The sequence below is a fragment of the Tympanuchus pallidicinctus genome, unplaced genomic scaffold, assembly GCF_026119805.1.
Source record: "Tympanuchus pallidicinctus isolate F22 unplaced genomic scaffold, pur_lepc_1.0 scaffold22, whole genome shotgun sequence".
In the NCBI taxonomy this organism is placed as follows: domain Eukaryota; kingdom Metazoa; phylum Chordata; class Aves; order Galliformes; family Phasianidae; genus Tympanuchus; species Tympanuchus pallidicinctus.
Genome location: NW_026294739.1, coordinates 23025941 through 23051443, shown reverse-complemented (window position 1 = coordinate 23051443; position 25503 = coordinate 23025941). Strand labels below are relative to the sequence as shown.

Below are 25503 nucleotides of genomic sequence, written 5' to 3'. Positions count from 1 at the left end.
CCGCACCTGAGCGACGTCCAGCTGGAGCAATGGGATGCCGCGGGCAGGCGAGGCCCTTGGGGGCGGGACTTCCGCCGCAGCCCTTGGGGGCGGGACTTCCGCCGCGGCCGCTGGGCGGAGGTGAGCGCGCCATGGAGGCGGCCTAAGTGCGGTTCTCGGCTTCTGGCGCCGGGCCTTGTGCCGGCCCCACAGGTGAGGGGTTGTAGGCTGCAGGGGCGGCTGCCGCGTTCCCCGGCTCCTACCCGCCGCGCGGCGCCCCGGCTTTGCGGCTGTTCGTGGGCGCTGAGCCCGCCGCTCGTTGCGCAGCGCCTATTCGCTTCCGCCCCGGCCGCCCCGCCTCGCGGTATCGTTGCGGCTCCGGGCGGCGCCTCGCGGTCGGCCGGCGGAGGGAGGCCGGACGGGGCACGAGCCCTCTGCGGGTCGCTGCCGGGCTGGGCGCGGGGCCGTATCGTAGCTCCTCGCGGCCCGGCGCTGGGGTGAGGCGGTGGGGAGGGGCGCTGACCGCAGGAGAGCGGCGGCGGGGAGGAGCGGTGCTGCGGCGGCCGGAGCTGAGCGCGAAGGGCTGTCTGTGCGAGGCGGGTTTGGGTCCTGTCAGCCTCGGGTCGGGGAGGTGGAGGTTGATGATGATGGGCTGCCGTTGGGTTGTAGAAAGCCGCGGCGTAGGGGTATCCGAGATACATGAGAGCTGTGATGGCGTTTGTGCAACTGTGTGCTGCGCTGCTGGGTTGTGGAAGCCTCGGACAGAGCAGTCTGCTGAAAACGCGGAAGACGCCGTCGCTGTGTTTGTGGCGGGGCGGACTCTGATGCGTTTTCTCTGAGCGTTGTAATCCTGTGCAGCACGGAGATGGAATTTCAGGCTATTAAATGTAGATCTGTTTTTTTTTCTGCTAAATGGTTAAAACAAGTATTTTCTTAAGAACTGAGACGTGATCATAAACGTATAGGCAGGGAATTGCGCTTTGCTGCCTTTTACTGTGAAGGAAACTGGACTGAAAAATGTGTTTCTGAACATTTATGTTTACGCGTGCTTAGAGCATCTCTGTTTGAGAATAGCCAGCAGGAGCTCCGGGTGCTCTGTCAGCTCAGCGTCCAGCACCAAATCATTTCTTGATGTTCCCACAGCTTGTTGGTGCTGGCAGGTGTGACGCGGTGCTTTTGACAGAGTGCAGGGACTGCAGCTACAAGAGCATTTTTCCCTCAGGTTACACATTCTGATCTGGGAATCAGCTTGCTGGTGTTTAAAGATGGTATTTGTAACACAGTGAGATCCTCATTAAAATGAGAAGCAATACTGCGCTCTCTGCTTCCATAAAAAGTTTAATTAGAAATATATTATCCATTGTGAAGTCAAAAATACTGCTTCTGCCTTATTTTATGGGAAATGCCTTGGCTGATGTATTTGAAGTTCATGTAGGAGCTTCATGGCCACTGTGGTGCCCTCAGCACATTGCCTCCCCACTCCGGACCTGATGGTCCTGTTCCATCAGGAGGTGTGCAGCTCCTCAGGCTCAGTGTGTTTTGCAAGTTCTGGAATGCGAAGTGGGAAGCAGTCTGAAACTCCCACAGTTACATAATGAGAACCCTGTCTAGAAAAACACGTGTAGGCACTCCGAATTAATGCAAGAGAAGTTAAACTTCATTTGTGTAGTTTGCAGCTAGTGTTTAATTGCATGTGCTTCTATTTCTGTACGGTGTAAGTTGCTTTACTCAAATAAAGACTGTGGTCTACAAATAAGCTGTGAAGTTTCCTGAAGCATAGGGCTTTTTGAGATGTGTTTGAGGCAGTAATTCTTGGGCTCAGAAGAGTTTGTGTGTAACTGGTTGATGAAGAGGGCTATATGTGTATTTTGTTAGTATGAGCAACTTTATTTCTGTTATTTTGTAATGATACTTAATGCTGTTTTAGTGCTTTCTGTATGCATGATACTGTGATAGTTTCAAGTGTGTGGTTACTTCTGTCATTAAGACGGTTACCATTTTTTTGGTAAAAAGTAAAAGGTTACCCTTTTACTCTTCCAGTTTCACAGATGTTCCTGTTGCTGGGGCTGACAGATTTGGGAAGCCAGAAAATTGTAATTCGGAAATAAAAAGTCACATATTTCGTAATTCATTACAAGTTCCTTTGATTGTAACTTCTGTTCTTCTAACCAGTTAGAAGTTTCACAATGCATCATGTGTCTGAATAGCAGCTAGTCATTGTCTCTTTAAAGATTGGATTGTGGCCATAGCAATATTACTAGAAGAAACTGTCAGCTGAAACTTGTCTGGGGGGAGCAGAGGTTGTGATCTTTGGTGTCAAGTTCTGCTTTTGCAGGGAAGGGCATCTAGAAGAGAGGCTGGTTCTTCCCTCCTGCTTCTAACCACCATTGGCTGTGCACGTAGTCATGGGGCTGTGACTGAGGACACATTTTCTGGGAGGCAGTGATGATCAGGCGGTGCCCTCCTGGCTGCTGTAGTACAGGGTGATGGGGGAGGCTGAGTGGGGGTCATTCCCCTTTGCTCTTCTTTATGCTAAAGAGGTTTGTTTTAGGATGGTCGTCTTTGAAGAAAAATGGGAAAAAAATTAAGCTAAAAATATGTTGGCCCCTTCTTCTAGTAGCGTTGTTTGGAATGAACTTCCTGATGGAGTTCTGTCGTTCCTTTTGAAGTTTGTATCCAGCAGATGATGTCAGTGGTCCGGTTGGATTGCAGTATGGAATTGGTGGTTCTGCTGCACCTGGTTGGATTGTAAGAGGGTGAGGTGCAGGAATGAAAGCAGTTGTGGTCTCTGAGATGTTCTGCAGACAGCAGTGTTGTTATAATACAGCTATAATAAGTTATTTTATAATCCAAATCTAGAAAACATCCATCAAGTCAAAATACTCCTAAAGCATTGTAAAATGCTTGTATAGATCAGCTTTCTTTGAAGTAGATCGTGTATCACCAGCACTTCAGTGAAATTGTCCACTGATGATGAGTTCTATTTTGCCAAATGAAAGTTGAGAAAGTACAGTGTTTAGCAAAGTCATAAAATAAGCGAGGAGGCAGAGAAACCAAACACTGATTTAATTATATATGTATGTATAATTTTTGTACACTGGCATGGCAGTAAGCCAGCCTTTGTTTTGGGAGCACTGCACAGGAAGGAAGCCTCTCACATGCAATTTATAGGGATGGGGAAGGAGCTCGGGCAGCTGGCAGTCCCTCGTGCAGGCTCTGCTTTCTGCTCCCTGGAAATGTCAGCTCTCCTCTCAGCGGCCCATCTGAAGTTCAGCTTGCTCAACAGCGTGCATCAAAGCTGTGTCAAGCCACACTTAACTGCATGCAGTGGGAAAAACATAAAACGGTAGGAATCTTTGAAGTAAAAAGTATTAAAAGGTGCATCTCGTGTAAAGTCGAGGGCTGAGACGTGAGGAGGTACTGCATTTGTGGCCAGTGGTGCGCCTTCCGTGTGCCCGTGTGCCCTTTGTATGTCAATAACTGGATTGTTTGATCGCAGGCTTGTTTTTTTTTTCCCCACGTAACCCTGTTTTGTTCAGTGCAGGGCAGTGTGCTCTGAAGTGCTGAAGTCAGTTTTGGAGGACTGAAACCTCCTTCTCCCTCTTGCCCTCCTGCCAAGTTTTTGGGTGCTTGATTTTCCAATGTAGATAGCAGAATTTTCAGCTTACTGTGAATGAATCTCATACAGTCGCCTCTAGATGATATTACAGACCAAAACAGTGGCAGTGGGTTACTGGCCCACAGCATTGAGCACTTTGGATGAAAGCTTTCCAGAGGCACCGTTTCTCACTGTGTGTGAAGGGATTTATCAAATACCGCAGCTTTGGTCCACGTTACACGTTTGTGTTTTTGTGGGGCTAATAGGATGAAGTCGGTGACTTCAGCAGGGAAGCAAGTGTCATTGCTGGTGCAGGAAAGGCTTACAGGCTCTTGTTTTGCATTTTTAATATTTTTGTGGGTAAGCCATATTTGTATGGCAAGGCGTAATACCAAAATGATGGCTTTATTTCCTCTTACCGCTGCTTCTTGCTTTTTTTTCTTTTCCTCTTTGACTAATGATAATCAGCACTTTGAGAGAACTGTTTCTGTTTGCAAACTTGCTCCTGCTTTCAGAGAGATAAGTTGTTCCTTTTGCTGCCAGTTTTGCTGAAAATTTATTAACAAAGCAGAATTAACTTCTTTTTAATGCTATGAGTTGTTGATAAGCATATGAGAATACTTTAAAGAGTATTTGTTTTTTAAAGGTCTCAAAAATGCTCATGCTTCAGAGGACACTGAACCACCTGAATTCTGGGTTACCATCCTGCTCACGCAGTGCCTCACCCACTCGTGTGTTTCCCTGGAATTAATACAGTTTGCTGTTAGTTGATGCCTACTGAAATTAGCTTTGCAGAGTAAATGGTTTTTAGTAGAATTACTTCAGGCACTTAAGAAATTTTGATGGCTTATGTTTGTGTTAGAAGAATTGAATATTAGAATTAAGCATGTCTAAGGGTAATTAGCAACACTGAGTGTTCGTTTCTTTGTACCACTTACGTTGTCACTTGTTTCCTGAAGCTTTTTGAAGTGCTATTGTAACTTTTGATTTGCACAGGCAGTCCTGTCGAGGTTACATGCTCTTGGTAAATGGGATTCTTTTCTCTCTCTAAAGTAATATAAATTAAAAATTATCTCTCAAAAGTGAAGACAGAATATCTTCTTGCTCTTTTAGAGGGCAGATTTTAGCTGACAGATAGAACTCAGTAAAATGGCAGAGGAAAGTATTGCTACAAAGCTTGATTTTTTTTTTTCCCCCCTCCCCCCACTGTTTTACAGATATTGAAATATGCTGTTGTCAATAGGAATGCTGATGTTGTCTGCCACACAGATATACACTATTGTGACTGTCCAGCTATTTGCTTTCCTGAATCTCTTACCAGTGGAGGCAGATATTTTAGCGGTAAGTGTGAGAATATTTTTTTCCACAGGTGAAATCTGTAGAATTGAATCTTGTTCTAAATTAATCTGCTAATGAGTAAGTGCAGTAAATTTTGTAATGGCTCATTTGGAAGAGGGTTGCCTTAAGGTTTCAGTTCAATACCAAAATAAACCTTCCATTTTCAAATGATCTGTCAGGTGTGTGCTCAGATGCCCCACAGTGAAAACACTTCATTCCTTTAAAGTCATGTAAGAACTTCCAATCTGAACATGTATTCTATGGCATGTTATAAATCTCTTTGCTTTAGGTTATTTGGTTTAGGTAGCAATTTGTTTTGACGGTGGATGCCATTTTGTAGGGTAACTCTATCCAAATAAAGTAAATAAAATATTCTGCCCATGGCTAGTATTATTTATGTCTGTGCTGGAGCTTTGTCAGTGAAGCTTTTGTGGTGCTGCGCCTACATGTGTACGTATTTTAAATAATGAGAATGATATTTTTCGGGTTTTAAATAGTCTTTGTGTTGTTTGTGATGTAAGGCTGATTAATGAACTTAACTCGCAGTGTTAAGGCTAAGGATGCTTTGTGCTACGGTGGGCACTCCTTGGCAGTGACCAATGTCATGTGTCTTGTACTTTTATGGAGGAAGCTGTGCATTTGTAGGATAGAAATAATTCAATCTATTCCACTGAAACAATTCTGTCTATATGCTGTAATATCTGTATTCTCTGCCAGTCCCAGTGACATCCAAAATATGTGTTAGTGTCATGTCAGTTAATGCAGGAGAATGGAGTGAAAATCCTTGAAGCAAGTGTTCAAGTAAAAGTACGTGAGATCATGGTAACGTGGGGTTCATGAATGCTCAGTTGTGTAATTTGGGTCTTGAAATTGCTACTACTCTGTTATGTTTTGTAGGTGAAAAAATCTAAGCAGCAGTGCAGATAACTGCTGTTGTGACACTGACATTCTGCAGTGAAATGTTAAACTTGATTTCTACTGCAGACTTGATCTTTCTTTCCTCCTTTCTTTCTAATTTACACACATTTCCTCTGTTCATAATAAAATTTATTTTTATGCTTGCTACTTCCTATCTTAGAAAAAATATTTTGAAGCTTACTTTAATTTCTCTGTTTAAGCTTCAGCATGCACTATTCTAAAATAATGCAATCAAAAAAAGAAGTGGATTTATTCTGGGATATTTGGGTAATGACTGATCTGTTTTGAGAATGTCTGTTAAACAGGATTTGAGGGGATGAAGCAGATACCTGTTAAAACTGTGCTGTTTGAAAAGGAGACGGTAAAATGCTCAGGAGAATTGAAGGCATACAGATAAGTTATGATTCTGAAAGACTTCTTGGGTTAATGATTGTCTCAAGGGTAAAGTTCCAGGCAAATCTTTTGGTCTGCCTAGCAAAGAAATTCTTTCTTTACAGGTTTAGGTTTGTGTTTATGCTGCTTTGTTCTCACGGGGGATAAAAATAAGTATGTTTTTATCTGCCTCTTAGCTTAAATTGAAACTTGTGATTAATTTAGGGGATAGCATGCATGACATGAGCTCAGGAAGAGCACTTTGGAGGTAGTGAGTGAGTGAATGGTGAGGACAGCTCACTGGCACAGAGCTGTGCTGCCTAATTTCAGGATGGAAGATCAGGGGAGAGGTTGTAGAAGCGATTGATTACACAAAACAAGTGCCTGTCCTTTGAGCTCAGCTCTATTGCTACCTTTTCCCCTTCCACTTTAATAAAGTCTGTGGAAAGGGAGCTTCTTTGAAATCTTTTCCTTTTGAAAGAATTAAGGTAGATCATGATAGTGTTTTTTTTTCTATTTTAATTAGAGTTCCCATGTCTAAATCTTACAATTGTGAAATACCTTCTCCCGAGGTAATCTTGATTCTTTCCTGACTATCATGTGTAACAGTTTTATGATACAATAAGCAGTTACTGTAGAATTTACAGCTTTTTCAGGAAACTGATTTTGTGCATTTATTTATTTTACTTAATTGAGATGAGATTTCAGCTTATGTATGTTCTTTACTTTTTATTGTCTGGATTCTCCATTGCTAACCAACTCATACAGCTATGAAGGATGTCACGAGGAAGGAGGAAACAAAGCTTCCACTGATTGAAGGTCTTTACAGTATTCCTCTGTTTGGAAGTTGAAAGCTCATTGTTTGCGTAGAAGAAAACTGTAGAGCTGTTGAGATTTCTGTTTTGCAAACATGGTGATATTTGAGTTGTAGACGGAGATTTAATGCCCAGGTTTATTACTTACTAAATAATTCCTTGTTTTGACAACTGGATGAGAAAAGAATGAAGTTGCTGTGTGAGTGAAAGTCCAGTGGAAAAGTAACTTTATGGCTTCATTGATGTGCTTTCAGAAGGTCCTATCTCTGATAAATATTTTTATCTTTAAAAAAGAAAAAATTGTTTATGAACAAGAGTAAGTACAAATAGAATCATGGAACGGCTTGGGTTGGAAGGGACCCCAAGGATGAAGTTCCGACCCCTCTGTCACAGGCAGGGCCACCATCCTCTTGACCTAATGCTAGACCCGGCTGCCCAGGGCTCCATCCTGTTGCAAACCTGAATTTTCTTTAAAATTTATTTCTTGTAGTATAACTTCGAAAATGGAACCCAGACCTTTGATGATCTACCTGCCAGATTTGGCTACAGACTGCCAGCAGAAGGCCTGAAGGTATTCTATAAACAAATAAAACCACGAATCATGTCCTGTTCTGCATGTCTACTGTAGTTAACACATCTCAAATGTAAGGTGTGTAGATGAATGAAATTCACAGTAAGTAGATCTTGCTGAAGATGAAGTTGAAGGGGACTGTTTATGAGGAAGGGAGAACAAATGTCTTTTCATCACTGCCTATGAAAGCTACAAGTTCTGCTTTTTCTGCATGGCTGTGGTAGTAGATGTCCATCCATTCTAATGGCAGTAGTAAGTAACTGATGTGGGAAAAAAAACCCTCACTTTTATCTGTATAAAATAAAATAGAGGAGGTAGTAAGTAAGTTATCCTCTGAGGTAAGTTTATGGTTGAGATTTTGTAGCTGAAGCTTTTTCAATTCCAGGAAGATGCTTATGCTGCATGTTTTCTGCTTGCCTGATAAAAGTATCTTTGCAGTGATGTGAACCATTTACCTTCTGTAGGATCACATTCTGACAGTCAGCATTGGTAAGGCTGTTCATTTCAGATAAACTTTCCTTTTGGTTGTTCTGTACTTGCAGTTATCATCTTGAAAGGCAGTTTAGCATAGCCATCCAAACAGTTTAATTCTTACACAAAGTTTACCCTTCATTATTTTTATTTATTATTACAGAAGTGGCTGCAGAGGGTCTGGCTCAATGCAGGACCTTGTTTGGCTGTTGCTTTTAACAGTGTATGAGTAAATATTTCTGATTGAGATGTATTTGCATTTATTTTATGTGGGAGTTCTAGGCCATAAACATTTGCGCACGCAATCTTCCCAGTTCCAGTGAAGGGGAATTGCTATAATTTGTGTGCTTGTGGAGATGGTGAATAGCAGATGAGGGCAGAGAGCTGCTTTCCATTTCCTTCTGTATGTGACATGGAAGGCCTTAAAACTTGGCTGTGAGACATCGTTGGTGTTGCGATGCTTGTGAGTTAAAAAATAGACAAGGATGAAGCTGATGTGGTCATACAAGCCTGGGCTCCTTTTTGACTGCATGGTGTCCTATCACAGTGAAGAATAAACTAATGTAAGAATTTGTCTAACAGTAGGAATTTGTTTGCAAATGAAGCTTCAGCAGGACTTTCTTTTCATGTCTAGCAAGATTTGTTATGGGGAGAAATGTAGGTAAAGCTGGTATTGTTTACTGACTGAACTGAGAAGCAGAGCGATTAAGTGATTGCCCTAGGAGTGAACCAATGTAATATATCAGAAATAGCTGTAAGGAGCTTGGGCTCTAACCTTTTTAACTATTAGACCTTAACTAAGACAGACGTGGTCACCTGTGTAGAAGTAAAAATGAGTTCAAGTGCAACACATTCCTATGCATTTTGACTATCATTACAGACTAATTTAAACTATCTTGCATGGGCCTTGGGCTATGATGACACCCATGGATAATTCCCTTGCAGAACTGACCTGTGACAGTTTGAGTTTGTGTCTGCATCCTCAGATTTTTTTGGAAGTTTGGTCCACAGCTTTCTACAGATGCATATCCTGAGATATAACTGTGCTTGAGACTGGACTGCCCTTTTTTTTCCTCTCAGATAGAAGGTGATGAGTGAGCTTTATTCAAAGGGGAGTTCCACACATGTGGCACTTAAAGTGTAATTGATATGGGGAGTAATGGTTTGCATGACCAGATTTGATCAGACTTTCTGTGTACAGGTAACATTAACATTTTCATGCAGTGCTCATTTTGTTATCATGGATTTTTCTCTCTATACACAACCAGTGTTAATTCTTCTACATTTCAGTTTTATAATTCTGAGTATGTCTTAGGACAGTAGTTCCACAATGTTGATGTAGTGCATACAGTCCTTTTTGTACAGGGTTGTACTGCAAACTCCGAGTTATGAACTTCAGCTGAAATAAGTGGAAAAACTTTTCTTAACTTTCAGATTTCCCAGATTTCAATATTATAGATAGAAAGATTCTGATAAATAAAAATTAATAGAGATGTAGCAGAAATTTCACAGTGGTAGAACTAAGTTGATAGTAAGAATTTGCTTGGCTATTATTTGAAAATACTGTTTTCTTTCCTTATATTTGTCTGAAAACTGTTTAGTTCAGCTAAAGAGGCACAAAGCTGACATTATTCCATTACTGTTTTTCAGGGATTCCTAATAAATTCAAAACCAGAGAATGCATGTGAGCCTATAGCCCCCCCTCCACTGAGGGACAACTCGTCCACTGCTTTTATTGTGTTAATTCGAAGGCTTGAGTGCAACTTCGATATCAAGGTAATATACATATGTATGTGTTGTATTTATTTTTCTAAGAATTTGGTGTTGCTTAGAAAAATAAGTATAGTTAATAGGGTCGATACTGGTGTGAAAGGGAGGGAGAATTTTATTCTTGTGCAAACAAAAGATCTAAGGCAAATAAAGCCTTATGTTATGATTTAGCTTAAGATTACTTGTTCATGAGCCAGCATGTGTGGCAAATAAAGGTGACTGGTGCTGCAGTTTTGTCATATAAAGCATCCATTAGCAGTATTGACTTTTCTTGAAGGGAAATCATAGAATCACAGAGTGGTTGGGTTGGAAGGGACCTGACAGTCCGTCCTGGCCCCACCTCTTCCATGGCCTGGCAGACCCCCACCAGCTTCGGCTGCCCAGTGCCCCATCCAGCCTGAGCACCTCCAGGGATGAGGCACTCACAGCGTCCCTGGGCTGCAGTGCCAGGGCCTCACTGCCCTCTCAATGAAAAATTTCCTCCTGACATCTGACCTGAATCTTGTCTCTTAATTTAAAACCATTCTACCTCGTTCTATCGGTCAGTGTAAAAAGGCTTCCTTCTTTGCTGCCTTTTCTTGTGCCAGTAGCCAGGGGTCACAGGGGAGGTTAGAAAACTGATGTGACCTAAAATCTATAAGCAGTTTTAATGTTTCGTTCTTGTTTTTATAGCTGGACCTTCTTGCAGCTCTCAGTGAACAATGATAGGGTCACAGTTGATGGGAGTAGGAAACAGTGCCAGGCAAAAACAGGCACTTGTTCATGAGTGGTAGGATGGGAATTATTTTAGTAGGTAGAACAGCTTGATATTGTAAAATATTTATAATTTTATTTATAGTTTTCTTGTAGTGGAAAGTTACCATGCAATAAAAGACCATTTCCTGAATCTGTATCATCATATTAATATGTATTCTAAAAATGAGTTAATTCTTGAGTTCTAGTGCACAATTGGTGTTTGTTTCTTTGGGGCTCTGTGTAACGGGGATGATTTTATTTTCAAGGTGATACTTGTTTTATAAGGGAAAACAAAATTCTGTTAACGTTTATAGCTTCCTGCACATATACCTGGTGTATTCTGAAGTACAGTTCTTACTAACAAATATGTTGTATGGCTTACAGGTTTTAAATGCACAGAGAGCTGGATACAAGGCAGCTATAGTTCACAATGTTGATTCTGATGACCTCATAAGCATGGGATCCAACGACAGTAAGTACAGGTATCACTTCTTCTCTCCTGTTTGAAAATCATTTCACCTACCAGAGTGTACAGTATTACATGAGTATTACTGTTCAAAGTATTACGATGAGCTGTGACTTAAAAAACAATAACAACAAATGAGCCCCAACAAATAGTCAAAAACATACATTAAAAGTAACAACCACCAAAACAAAAAATGTTCCTGCATTGAATGCTTTAAAATAAGAACTGTCCGGGTAAGAACATATGTGTTCTTATGTGTTATTTGTGATGTTAAGTTTGTATGTTCTCTTGACTGTGTCTTTTGTTTTCCTTTAATTTATAGTTCAACTGTTCTGAGTTAAATGGTTTGATTTGTGAGATAGATTTATGTGATTGATGTGGATAATAGCAAAAGCAGCAAACCCAAAAAGAAGCCCTGTACTCCTGGGAAGAACTCCTATTTCAAAATATGACTATTTAGTTGTTTCATTTTGCTCTTGCACCACTGCATGTATTTTTCTATTCCTTGAGCAAATGGATTCTTATTTTATATGAAATACATATTGCACGTATGTATTTTTCAATTTTTTGGTTTTATCATACAATCATAGAATTGGTTGGAAGGGATGTTTCAAGATCATTAGTTCCAGCCCTTCACTACAGGCAGGGCACATCCCACTCGCAGGGCCTTCAGGAGGATCCTCTCCGTGATCTTTCCAGGCTCAGAGGTGAGACTGACTGGCCTGTCGTTCCGTGGATCTTTTTTTTTTTTTTTCTTCTTGAAAATGGACGTTATGTTTCTCCTTTTCTAATCATTAAGAACCTCACCAGACTACCATGATCTTTCAAATATAATTGATAGTAGCTTGGCAGCTGCGTCTGCCAGGTCCCTCAGAACCTGTGAATGGATTTCATTGGGTCTCATGGACTTGTGCACCTTCAGGTTCTTTAAATGATCTCAAACCTGATCTTCGCTTAAAGCTGACAGATCTTCCTTCTCTAAGTTCTTACCTTTGTTTTCTGCAGCTTGGGTGGTGTGGCAAGAGCCCTTGCTTGTGAAGACTGAAGTAAAGAAGTCATAGAACGCCTCAGCTTTCTCTGCATCCCTTGCGACCAGGTTTCCGGTTTCCTTCCAGAGAGGGTCCACATCTTCCCTAGTCTTCCATTTATCACTGATGCACCTGCAGAATTTCTTCTTGTTCCCCTTTACGTGCCTGGCTAGATTTAATTCTATGTGTGTTTTAGCTTTCCAAACCTGATCCCTGACTGCAGACAGCTTCTTTGTAATCCTCCCAGATAACCTATTCCCTATAGACTTTCTTTTTGTGTGTCAGTAAGTCCAAGAGCTCTTTGTTGATCCATGGAGGCCTCTTGACATTCTTGCCTGCCTTTCTTTTTCTCAGGATGCACTGATTCTGGACATGAAGGAGATTGTCCTTAAATACTGACCAATTTTCTTGGGCCCCTCTTCCCTCCAGGGCTTTGTTATGTGTCACCCTGCCAAGCTGTTCCCTGAAGAGTTCAAAGTCCGCTCTCATGAAGTCCAGAATAACAAGCTTGCCGTGCGTCTTCTTTGATGCCCAAAGGATCTTGATCTTCCCCATCTTGCAACCAAGGCTACCCTTTAGCTTCACATTACTCAACATCCCCTCCTCATTGTGAAGACAGAGTTCAGCATAGCAACTTTTCATATAGGTTTCTGTACCACTTGGAAGAGGAAATTATCAACATGTTCCAGGAACCCCTAAAATTTCTGGTGCCCTGCTGTGTTGTCCCTTCAACAGATACTGGGGTGACTGAAATCCCCAAGGAAGACTGTGTTTTGTGAACATGAAGCTGCTCCTATCCGTCTACAGAGGGCCTCATCCACTCGGTCTTCCTGGTCGGGTGGCCTGTAACAGACTCCCACCACGTTTCCTTCCTCTGCTTTCCCTTTAGCCCTAAACCATAAGCTCCTCATCTATCCCTAGGTGGAACTCCATGGACTCCAGCTGATTGATGTAGAGGGCAACACCTCCTCCCCTTTTTCCCCTGCCTGTTTTTCCTAAGCAGTTCATACCTGTCCATTCCTACTTTCCAGTCATGAGAGCCATCCCCCCACACATCAGTGATGCCAATGACATCAAAGCCTTGTAAGCACATGCACGCCTGCGACTCTTCTTGCTTGTTTCCCATCCTCCATGCGTTGATGTACAGGCATTTGAGATGGTTTCCCATTGAGGCTGATTTACCAATTGGAGTTCCCTTATCCTGCATCTTTGGTGCTGTCTTACTGGCCTGTGATCCAACTCCAGGCCCAGGGCACCCATCGCTGTCATCAGCCTCAACGTGGGATGATTTGAGGAGCCCTGCCCTGACAATTGTAGTTTAAAGCCCTCCTGATTAAATTGAAAAGCTTGTACTGTTACTAGCTGTTCTGACTTAACCTTTCTTGGAGTGGTTCTCCTCAGAACATTATTGTACTCTGTAGTCAAAATGATGTTTTGGTTTTATTATATGTTTTTTTTGTCTGACCCACTGTTCTGATTTTCTCTTAGGAGTTTATTTTGTCTGATTTTTGAAGGCTATCAAATGTGTAGCAAGAATGTAAATGGGAAGAATCAAAACTCTTTCAAAGTAGAAACACCACTGAGCAAACTAGGAAATTAACAGTCAGCAAACTAAGTGGAAGTAGTCCAGAGTAGTCCAGAAAGCTACGTGAATGTGGTTTTAATGAGTTCTCAACCCATGCGAAACTTATTTTCGGGTTTCACTCTGAAGTCAACTGTAGAACAAGATACAACAAATAGGCACTTGAGCAGTGTGGAGAGACATAGAGCGATGTGTGCTTTTGCTTGTGGAACCTGAATACTTTGATGTTGACTTAGAGGTGCAGATAAGCATAAATTGAAGCCAAGGAAATAAACTTTCTAGAATAGGGACTTGACCTTTTGATAATTTTTCATTTGAGTTTCATCCTCTAAGTTTGCTATTAATCTTCATTAGTAACTGGAAAAGGAAGAGACACTTCCATTTGGTTTCTTGAAGCTGAAGTAAAGATGTGAAATTTGTTCTGCTTTTTGACCTTTCCAATGTGTGTGTTAATGGTTAGGGTGAAAAGAATGAAAGAAAGTGACTAAAATGTACATATCAGATCGTAAAGTATAAGTTGCCTGAAATTTTGGATGATGTGTAACATGACTCAGTAAGAACTAATGCTCTAGTTAAACATACTCCGATGCCCGTTCTTGTCAGAATACTTTTTTTATGCTCCCTTTAAATGCAATTAATAATTTTGATTTATATACCTGCAGTAATGCCTGTAAATTATTCAGTAGGAAAAATATGCTTATATGACATAAAAATTTAGCATACATGTGCATCAGTCTGTGTTATTACGTTAAAATGTATCCTCATGTTGTGAGAATGTCATGGTGTTCGAGTCTTAACATCTTAAGAGTGCCCACAGTGTCTATAATAGTGGTTTTATTATTCTCCTTTTTATGCAGTTGAAATTTTAAAGAAGATAGACATTCCTTCTGTCTTCATTGGGGAAGCATCAGCCAATTCTCTTAAAGAAGAATTTACGTATGAAAAGGGGTAAGTTATCCCATGGCTCGATTTGCTATTGATTGCACTGAATCATATGCTAATCCTGGTGGTTGTTGTTTTTTCATTGTATTTATTCTTTAATTCACAGTTTATTATTTTCTAACATTTCTAGCAACTGTTATCTTTCTCTCTACAGTGGCCACGTTGTGTTGATCCCAGAGTTCAGTCTTCCTTTGGAGTACTACTTAATCCCTTTTCTAATAATAGTAGGGATCTGCCTTATTCTCATTGTCATATTTATGGTAAGTTGCTCTATTTAGTAACATCCTTTCTAGATTGTCACAGAATTGTCACTTGTTGAAGTTAAATCAAGTGACACAGTAAAGAAACAGTGAAAGCTGTATGTGCTGTATATAACTGTACTGCTGTTACTTATAATTCTTTATTATTCTTAGTATGATAAGCAGAGACTTTTGGGAAAGGAAAGTCAGGAGACATCAGGAGGTTCTACCTACTGTGCAACAGCTTACAAAGAACTGTCCTCACTGATACTCTTATCACTGCATAAGCTTTTCCCTTTTCACTCCACAAAGAACAGTGTGCATTCTCATACACTGAGAACATGTCCCACTGCACCAACCTGGTGTTGCTTAATTAATATTAGTCTCACTGATCCACAACACAGGTCTCGCACTGGTTTTTCACACAGGTACAGTAATAGCCAGCAAGCTCAGAGCCTATTACAGTATATAGTATATATCTTACAATATATATCCTACCTACAGAGGTTCTCAATTGGGCATGCTGCCAGCAGGAGCAGGGAGCTGATCATCCCCCTGTACTTGACAGTGGAGTACCTTGAGTACCATGTTCAGCATTAAGTCCCTTGCTACAAGAAAGACACTGAGGCCTTCAGTGTGTCCAGAGAAGAGCAGTGAAGCTGTGAGGGGTCTGGAGCACGAGTCTTGAGAGGAGCAGCTGAGGGAACTGGGATTGTTTTGTCTGGAGAAGAGGAAGCTCAAGGGAGCCCTTATGGCTCTCTGCCGCTCCCTGAAAGGAGGTTGTGGCACTGTGGGGGTTGGCCTCATCTCCCACGTAACAGGCAGTAGGATGAGAGGGAATGGCTTCAAGTTGTGCCTAGGAGGTTCAGGTTAGATATTAGGAAAAAATTTCTTCTCTGAAGGAGTGGTCAAGTGCTGGATTGGGCTGCGCAGGAGGTGGTGGAGTCACCGTCCCTGGAAGTGTTCAATAAACATTTAGGTGTGGTGCTGAGGGACACGGTTTAGTGGGGAAATATTGGTGATCGGTGGATGGTTGGACTGAGTGACCTCGGAGGTCCTTTCCAACCTTTGTGATTCTGTGGTTCTATAATCTCTGACCAGATTGCGAGATTTTTTTTCTTTTGATAAAAAATAATGCATCAATTGCTCCGTGAAATTTTCTTGAAATATGTCTTTCTGTGTTAGTGTTGTTTATGCTATCAGTTGTGTATTTAGTTGAAATTCATGAGCACATTTGGAGTTAAAATCGTGGCAGCTCTCAAAAAACCATGGAGAAGTGATCAATTAGAGAAAATGTAAAATCCACCAGTGTTTTCACTGCCCTTCTGACCTCAACCATTCCTCATTATCCCCAAAAGATTGATCTTTAGAACTGCAGGTGCTCCACTCACCACAAAAATAGCAGTTTGCCGCAGCAGATGTGTATGGTAACTGCTGAGTCCCCACCTGAACCACTGATGGAGCTCCTGGGGAAAGGACCTGGTGAGCCCTGGGAGCTCAGGTGAAGGCAGTTCAGTGGTGTGAGTGGAAGGGCTGCAGCCTGGCTGCACAGCTCTTAGACCCCATTTAAGGGCTGACTGCCGCTGGGGAAGGAGCTCTTTCTGGAGATCCCTCCTTTGTGGAGTTTTACACTGTGAGCCTAGATCTTTGGAGGTGGGTAAGCAGTCCTTTTCTCCTTCTAGCACCTTTCAGTTGCATTAGTCCCTTTGTCAGTACATCTCATACATTACTGTTCCGTTGTGTTGATCTTTCTGACTGTAACAAGATGCAATATTAAACATGTGACGTGGATGAGATAAATTTCTAAAGTGTTTGCATTCAGGGCATAAATAATTTCTTTGAGCAGAAGCCGTAGATACAGATTCTCTTAAATTTAGCTTTTAAGAACTTAAGAGCTGGACTTCTTTTTTTCTTACTCTGAATGAAAACAATTACATTTCCGTAATGTTAATGTTCACTCTGTGCTGCTGTCAGCCATGTCACACATGTCAGTGTGTTTGCCTTGGTTAAGGACACTTTTTTTTTTTTTTCATATTTGAAAAACTGAGTCATGTAACTTGTCAGGATTAGAAAATGAATGGAAATGGGATTAAGGACTACTAAGAAAATGGAAACAATCTTCAGTATGGCTGAAGACAGAGAGAGTCTATGGCTTGAAGTAAATCTCTATCCTGTTCCCCAGGCTACAGTGTAAAACCAGGACTGATGAACGTGGGAATAATCCACTGAGGAACTCATCATAATTTAAAACTGCTGTTAGCAAAACTAGTCAAGCTTAATAAATTTTATTTAGCCCTGAATTGTGCCTCTATGCCACTGTACCTCAGTAGGAGGTTGCAGTAATAGCCACTATTTTATGGAGAGAATATTATTCTTATTTCTTCTCTTCCGAAGAAAATTCTGTATATTCCCTTTCGAGTGCTCTGGTAATCGAAGATGTCCTTTAGGCTTTGTCTTCATCCTTCTGATGAGACAAAAGGTGACTCAGCTTGAGTGTCAGTTCCTTTTCTGACAAAGGCTCTCAAGTCAAAACCTTTACTGTTCTTTTGTTCTAACTTACCATTCACACTGTCTTCCTTGTGTCTCATGTTTCCAGATCACAAAATTTGTGCAAGACAGACACAGGGCAAGAAGGAATCGGCTGAGGAAGGATCAGTTGAAGAAACTTCCCATACACAAATTTAAGAAAGGCAAGTGGATTGTTTTATTTGTCTAGTTAGAACGTACTGTTTTAATACAAAATATCCCTAATTGGGGGATTTTGATAATTTTGAGTATGTGAGAAATGGTAATGGAGTTTGGGTGAAAGCACACACGAAAAGGTATCTTGATCTTGCTCTCACTGGAACAGAGTTCTAACATTTCCTCAGCAGAAGCAGAGTGGACACCACATATGTGCTGTGGGTGAAAATATTTCACAAAGTCTGTACAGAAATTCCTCAGATCTTCCTTGCTGCTCTCATTAAAGTGACAACAGCAGTCAGTCACTGTGGTAGATTACGCCTGTAATCTATCTGGAATTGGATAAAAACTAATGGTATGTAAGATGCCTGATGCTACAGACACTGTAAAAGCAAAGCTGTCTCGGGGGTTTAAATTCACTGCTTTTCCAAAGGAGCATTCCTTTCATTCACTTCCAGTACCTCTGTGAGGGCAAGAGTGTTCAAACTGAGTGCCAAAGTGTTTGTTATTGTGATTCTTTCTAAAAATCATTTGTATTCAAGATAGAACAATGAGATAAGAAATAAATCTGTAGCAAGTTTATTTTATTAATTAAATTTCAAAAATGTCCTGAGTCATTCTCTGTAGCAGTCTGTTGGCTTTTAAAAGTAGAAGAACATTATATTGTTTTTAAATCTTACCATCCAGTTGCTTTCATGAACAATCTATTGCAACCTATGAGAAGAAAAGCTGGAAAGAGTACTTAATTGATTTCTATGTAACACATGTCAACAGGGATTTGCCCACGCATCAATACTACATTAGAGGATATGCTTGGATTCAAGGGTAGAACTGCTTGCTATTCTTTGCCCTTGATAAAGCCACCCTGCATTATTAATAATGCTGCTTTCAGTTTGTGCAAAGCAGGTGTTCAGTTTGAGTGGATACAGGTTTCTGTACAATGTTAGTCAGCCTCGTTTGGGGGGTGGAAAAAAGCAAATACCAACCAAATCCCAAAAAACCCTTAAAAAAAAAAGTGATAATGCTATAATGATCTGTTGCTATGGATTTAAAATTAATTCTGGAAAAGATTACCATGAGAATATTAATTTTGCTTCCTTTTAGTGATTTCCTCTGAAGATTAATTGTAACAAAAATACAAAAAAAAAAAAAAAAAAGTAGAAAAGAAAAACAAGAGCAAGAAATCCATCAGCATGTGGCTTCAAGAAAGTCATTTAATGTGTTTGTCAGATAGCATGTGCATGTGTGCAGTGTAATAACTATCTCAGGATTATACGACTAAGTAGCAAGTGCATGAAAATAACTTACTTGGCATTTTCCTTATTCTTCCTCTTTTTGCTGAATCTTTCACAGTATAAATTGTTCAGAGCTCAGTTGGTTGTAAAGCAAACCTGGCTTATCCAGGTAATGATTGCTTTCAGTGATTTACACAGAACAGAAAGCTTTTAGACTTAATTCAAGAGTTTCTGCACCTGGCCTATGATATATGAGCAGTTTTGCACAGAGTGGTGTCAGCACAGTTTGCGTAATACTGTGGGCAGTTTCATGCACCATGATATCGGGAGGACACAAAACTATTAGAGTCCAAGGGAGGGCTGCAAAAGTGGGAAGGGTCTGAAGGGCAAGGCGTATGAGGACTGGACTGGCCGCTGGGTTTGTTCAGCCCAGAGAGGATGACACTCTGGTGGCTTCATGGTGGCCTGCAGCTCCCTCCTGTTCCTCAGCTGGGGGCAGTGGGTGTGGATGGGCTCCTCGCAGCAGCAGTTACAGCCCTGAGCTGCTGGAGCTCAAGGAGCATTTGCACACTGTTCTCAGATGTAGATATTTTGGTGCTGTGTGGAGTCGAGCTGGGCTCTGTGATCCACAAGGGTCCCTTACAGCTTAGGATGTACTGTGATTGTGTGTTAATATTGATGGAAATGGTTAAGTTGGGTACTAAATCAGCCTAAAAAAGTGTTTAGAAAGTATTGGTAGCACTGTTATTCTCTCAAACAATCATTATTCATCTACTGTAAATTATTTAGCGTTAAATAATTTAGTGTTTGAAAGTTCACAGAATTGCAGGGATTAGAAGGGACCTCAAGAGATCATCAAGCTCAACCCCCCTGCTAAAGCAGGGACCCTACAACAGGTTGCACAGGTAGGTGTCCAATGGGTCTTAAGTATCTCCATAGAAGGAGACTCTGCAGCCTCTCTGGGTAACCTGCTCCAGTGCTCCATCACCCTTACAGTAAAGAAGTTACTTCTGGTTCACTGCTTCTATCTAGAGTAGAAGCTAAAAAAGCATCACGTAAAATCATTAAGTGACTATTTCCTCAATTGGCTCCAAAGCACAATTACACTAATGAGCACTTGCAAGTTAAGCTGAAGTTAAGTGCTTATGAAAACTCTCCTGGCTTCAGTGCATGTTGTTAATTTCGTGTGATACTTAAATTACCTGTAGTCCATGTAACATAATCACAGATATATCCTACTCAGAAAAACATGCTTTTGCATATGGACAAATTCGTGTGTTCTGTGGGCAGTGGAGTACAGTAGGCACCCATTAGGTACCAGATAAATATCCTAAACATCCATACTTTGTGAGAATACATTTAGTTTGACAGTGTGCTGGAAGGAAACGGATATTTGCCAAAAAGAAACAAGGACTGCACGGAATCAAGAAATGTTTGCATCTCTTTAGAAAGAAAGACATTTGCTCTTCCTACTGAGATGAGCGCGGAACTGAACCGACTTTATGATACTGATTTTATAAACTATTGTGGCAAGTGAATTAAGAACTGCATATGCAGTTGAGTTTTATCCTCAATACTGCCGTCACAGAAGAATCTAGGCACTTTCATTGGAAGCTAATAGATGTTATACCCTGTGGTTTCTATAAAGCTCTTTGTATGGGATTTTGGAATTGCTATACCCACAAGACTCAGTGAAGCTGGTTTTAAGTCTGAAATAAGGGTTTAATTTTGGGTAGTCAGACTTGTGTGTGCATTGAGGGGAAAAATAGCTCTTTGTGTGACAAGTAATAGGTTGTAAAAATGTTTTTAAGCAAAAACATATTTGACTATCATGGCTGTTGAGCTTTCACATACGTGTCTGTGTATGTAGATTGATACATGCAGAAACTGGGGAAATAATGTCAATAGTGGTATCTGAATGGATTTAAAAAATCTGTTCCAGAGTAATTACCGTTCTGTACTATTCCTAAACTGATATTTTTTTTCCTGCAAATGGGATTATAACTGGTCTAATTACTGTTCATTACTGACCCATTTGCCTGATTGCACAGTACAGTGTAGGCTTAATAAAGAAAACTGCCAAAGTCTTGGCAGATTGCGTTCTGGTGCTCATCAGCACACGGCTGTGGTCTGTATGTGATGGGTAACTGTACTTCTGAAAACACTGTATTTATGTATCAAGTAAGAGAGACTTTTGTTTCATTTGCAGTTTATTTAAGCATGATACTTAGGTCACTCCAGAAGTAATGCTTCCTATTTATTTCCATGGAAACTGCAACAGACATAAAGAACACAATAATGCTTTTTGATAGAGCAAATTCTCAGCTACAAAATGCAACTTGTCAACATAGCACCATTGGCAGTGCACATTCAGCAGTGATTAACATGCCTGCTTGTGAAAGTCTGCAGCAGCAGAGGTGACTGCTATTGCTGTCAGTGTAGTCATGGGGGTGAAACTCGGGTGTTAATTTGGAAAGTAGTGATGGAGGCACACAGAGAAAGCGTACAGGCCTCAGAGTGCTGCAGGCTCACTGCTGTGTAGGTTTTGCCTTCCTACCCTAAGCCAGGATCAGGTAATGGTGCTAATTAATTTCTTTAATAACCTAGAGAAATTCAGCAGATGGACTTCGGCTGATGAGCTTGGCAGGTGCAGGTGAAGCCATTGGGCTCAGAGCCTGTTCAAACCTACTGTGCAGTGAAAGAAGCCTTGTGAAGGTGGGATGAGATAGGCCTGGCTGGGTACAAGGCCTCGGTGAGAGCAAGGGAAATGTCTTTGTTGCAGTTAGCCAAAATGCTGTCATTTCTGGCCTCTGTGCTTGAGAACTTTAGCGTGTGTCTTGTTGAGAAAACAGTTGCTTCACCAAGGTCACTTTTTTCGGAACGTGCATTGTTGCACAGTAGCTGTAGGGGCTGGAGGGGACCTCTGGGATCATGGAGTCCAACCCTGCTGCTGAAGCAGGTTCTCTGCAGCAGGTTGCATTTCCCAGTGAACAAATCTCTGGGTCGTGCCCCAGGATCTCGGGCAGTATCTGGGCTGTCCATCCTTTCAGCAGAGAGGGTCATAAATTATTGGTGCTTCCCTTTGCTACAAAGTGTGTACCAGGTGTGTACCAGGTGAGTGGATGACTGCACTTAGGACAGCATGTGCAAACATGCACTAGATCACCTGATCCTGGAACTAGCCTGTCCCTCAACCAAAGGTGTATTAGTCAAGTGATAAGAAAGCTTGCAGCTCTGTTTGTTGGCACGTGCTTCTGGTTGTGTGACAGGGAGGACGCAACAGGACGATGAGCTGAGCCAGCCTGACTTCTTTCTGGCACCCTCCTTTGGGCGTCTCCATGTGGGCCATTGTCAGGGGAGTGCAGCCCTGGACACTGCTGCAGTTCTGGACTGTGTTAGAAATCATCTGTCTCAAGTGCTTATTGTGTAGTAACAGCATATCCATACACACAGGTGGAATAAGTTATGCTGAAGTGTCTCTTGTACCACAGTACCTCCACCAAGTAACAGTGAAGGTGTGGGATTTCATTTTAAAGCTAAGGAGAGTGATATTAACATGAGCACTGGTGAGTCTACATCTGGAAGGCTGTGTTGAGCAAATGGCCTTGAAGGTGAAGAAGGTACTGGAGCATCTCTCCTGTAAGAAAGGCTGAGACTGGGACTGCTCAGCCTGCAGAGTAGCTCACGAGAATATCTCCAGTGTGAATACGTGAAGGGAGGGTGCAGAAAGACAGAAACAGCTCTTTTCAGTGGTGCCCAGTTCTGGACAAGTATTACGTCTAAATACTGAATTCGAATATTCAAGGACACGCATGTTTGGAAGAGAATGTTGATGCTGAGACTTGGTGTTTTACGGCTTTGTTTGCAGTTAACTTATGTGTGAAAGAGGCATTAACTGCTGCTGTAAATGGAAACTTCAGAGGGCCAGCATCTTCCAGGAAAATTGAAAGGATTTGGACTGATGAAAGACCATATTGTAAAATCCTTTAAAGGGGGAAAAAATGCTAAAAGTTGTTTACAGTTTGGTCATATCATATGCCACAGCACCACATAATGTCAGTACTGACAACAGCGTATCTAGTTGCACAGTGATGTAAATTCTCTCATATAACTAAACTGCTTTTATTTATTTTGCTTTATTTTTTCTTTGTTATTTTTCATCAAAATGTTCTGAATAAGTTATTAGTTAGTACCTGTGTGGTAACATGAATCCTAAATTTAAATAATTTCATCTTTCTTTTAATAAGGATGATTGACTGTTGCAGAGAGAGCACTTCTCCCAGTTGAAAACATTTCTTATTTTAATTTATATGGTGGGAAAGTGAACGAGCTGTAGCCCTAATCGGGGAATACAGATAGTAAATTAACAATGTAGCATCCAAGAACTTGCCCCTTGCAAGGACAGGAAGATTAATGAAACAGAAAGAGAACCTATACGCGCGTGTTGGGAGCCTTACTGCAAATCTTCTGAAGTTAAAAGATTCTCATGTGCTGTAGGAGATGAATATGATGTGTGTGCCATTTGTCTGGATGAATATGAGGATGGAGACAAGCTCAGAATCCTTCCATGCTCTCATGGTAAGCGGCTGCACCTCAGGTCTGGCGTTTGCATTAAAATAGCTATCTAAAATGCCATGTCTGGAGATCTAGACTTACAATTTTATTTGCTTATTTTACCTGAGCACATATGCAAACTGGGAAAAGAGCAAACTTTTTTTGTTGATTTTAAAAGGAAAAAGGGCTAACACTACTAGTCTGCATTTTTCTCTGGATGTGTATAAGAAAAAAACGTTGAGCTTGACACTGTCCCTAAATGTCTGTATTGAATAGGGAAGCAGATTCTGGAGTTCCTATTTCCATATGTGAAAGTAGGCTTTCACTTTCTCCAGGACAATCAAACGATGTAACTTCATGACTAGTGACAGAGAGCCGGAATGATGGGATGTAGCCTGTCCTGAAGCCACATAAGGGCTCTGCCCTGGCTGCACTCAGAACTCAGTGGTGATGATTTTGTCAAATGTGGCCCTTTGCAGGACTGCTGTCAGATCCATGCAGTAGAGGAAATGAGTTGTTACCTTACTGCGTAGGTCCTAGATCTTCAACTGCTAGGTGTCCTGTACACAAGAATGGGCAGTCCAACTGCCAGAGAATTTCTACGTAAAATTCTGTTTTGAGTTAAATTCCATAATATTCCTGTTTTACTTAATCTGCGAGATGTGTTTCTGTTAAATTGTCCTTCTTAATTAGATAATAATGACACATGTTTTGTTTTCTAACAGCATATCACTGCAAGTGTGTGGACCCATGGCTGACAAAAACAAAAAAAACGTGCCCTGTTTGTAAGCAGAAAGTGGTCCCTTCTCAGGGGGACTCTGACTCTGAGACAGACAGCAGTCAAGAAGAAAACGAAGTATCTGAAAATACCCCCTTGCTCAGACCGTTAGCCTCAGTGAGCACTCAGTCGTTTGGGGCTCTGTCAGAATCGCACTCCCATCAGAATATGACCGAGTCCTCCGAGTACGAGGAAGATGACAATGACAACATTGATAGCAGTGATGCAGAAAATGGAGCGAGTGAAGAAAGCGTAGTAGTTCAGCTCCAGCCCAATGATGAAAGGGATTACAGAGTGACAAATACTGTTTGAGACTCCTCATGAAAAGCGAACGAGTGAGGGAGTTCTTGAGGCTGTGCAACACAAACACTTATGTAGGTGATGTATTTTAATCCACCCGGTTCTTCAGTAGGAGCGGTTCATGTAGTTGTTCTATGGGTTAATCAGCACAGGTAGATTTATTTTTGATTCAGGTATTCAGTCACGCTTTGTCTTCTCAAGACCGTTTAACTGGACTCCACAGTGCTAATGAGTAACGTTAATAGCATCTATCAATAAAAATCTCACACAGGCTACTTTAAACATTGGTATCTGCTGAAATGGGATTTAGATGGAAATAATTCTGTAGCTGCAGCTGGGTCATACTGATAGCAGTGTTTATTATGTGTATGGTAGGTGTTACCCCTTAAGCCCAACAAAAAAGTCTGTTTGCATGTTTGTGTAGAGTTTTCCAAAAATTGTCACCACTATGACAAACAAAGCATAGAACAGGTGCTGTATGCTGGTCTATCAAAAAGAAAGCAGAAGAGATTCCACTTTCATCGTAAAGTAGTGATTCCAAATAATTCTTTGAAGATTGCCACAATAGCTGAGTGTAAGCTGTCCTGTTGAGCAGTTCCTAGGGTAAAGAAACTTAGAATGTATGTTTAGTTTCAAGTAGTTCACAAAATAAGATCTGTTGTTAACATGTTAATTTAGCTTTGTTTGCTACTGCGACGAATGGTCTGTCTGTTCAGTGATGATGTGGGAGCTGGGGAAGGGGGTGACTAAAACAGAGGAGGTTTTGTTCCACATAGAATTTTAGGTAAGTATTCTATTGATCTTCAATTCATATACCTCTTACTGAAGAGCATTTTATGCTACGTTAGTCTGATAAATTGTGTATATAGACAAATTGTTCCTTTCAAATACCTGATTAACAAAGCTCAGTACTTACCAGTGTATCATGAGAAAAGTAAATTATATATAATGCCTCTGTAACTATGTAGAGAGTAACAAAACATGTATAATCCAAATGCAGAGTTTTTTTTATATGGCCTTGAATAAGGAAAGCTTGAAAGAATGTTAATAAACATGTTTTCCACTTTAAGTATCAAAAGGAATTTATTTAACTCTCACATTACTTAAATTCATCCTGTGTTTGCCTGTCC

At 41.1% G+C, this 25503-nt stretch overlaps 1 protein-coding gene across 1 annotated transcript; it reads left to right on the top strand.

Annotated features, from left to right (window-relative positions):
- Positions 1-81: 81 nt before the first annotated feature.
- Positions 82-25442, top strand: RNF13 (ring finger protein 13). Its single transcript, XM_052686730.1, has 10 exons — positions 82-192; positions 4795-4918; positions 7511-7591; positions 9713-9838; positions 10952-11039; positions 14501-14591; positions 14740-14845; positions 17421-17514; positions 23239-23319; positions 24021-25442. Exons 2-10 carry the CDS (start codon positions 4805-4807, stop codon positions 24383-24385), a joined length of 1146 nt encoding a protein of 381 aa, XP_052542690.1. The 5' UTR covers positions 82-192; positions 4795-4804; the 3' UTR covers positions 24386-25442.
- Positions 25443-25503: the final 61 nt, after the last annotated feature.

What these genes read in the sequence shown, in the direction of transcription:
- RNF13 (XM_052686730.1), top strand. Translation starts at nt 4,805, where the DNA reads ATGCTGTTGTCAATAGGAATGCTGATGTTGTCTGCCACACAGATATAC. An exon ending in AAGCATGGGATCCAACGACA is followed by an intron (nt 11,040 to 14,500) that starts GTAAGTACAGGT and finishes CTTTTTATGCAG; the next exon opens with TTGAAATTTTAAAGAAGATA. An exon ending in TTCTCATTGTCATATTTATG is followed by an intron (nt 14,846 to 17,420) that starts GTAAGTTGCTCT and finishes TCATGTTTCCAG; the next exon opens with ATCACAAAATTTGTGCAAGA.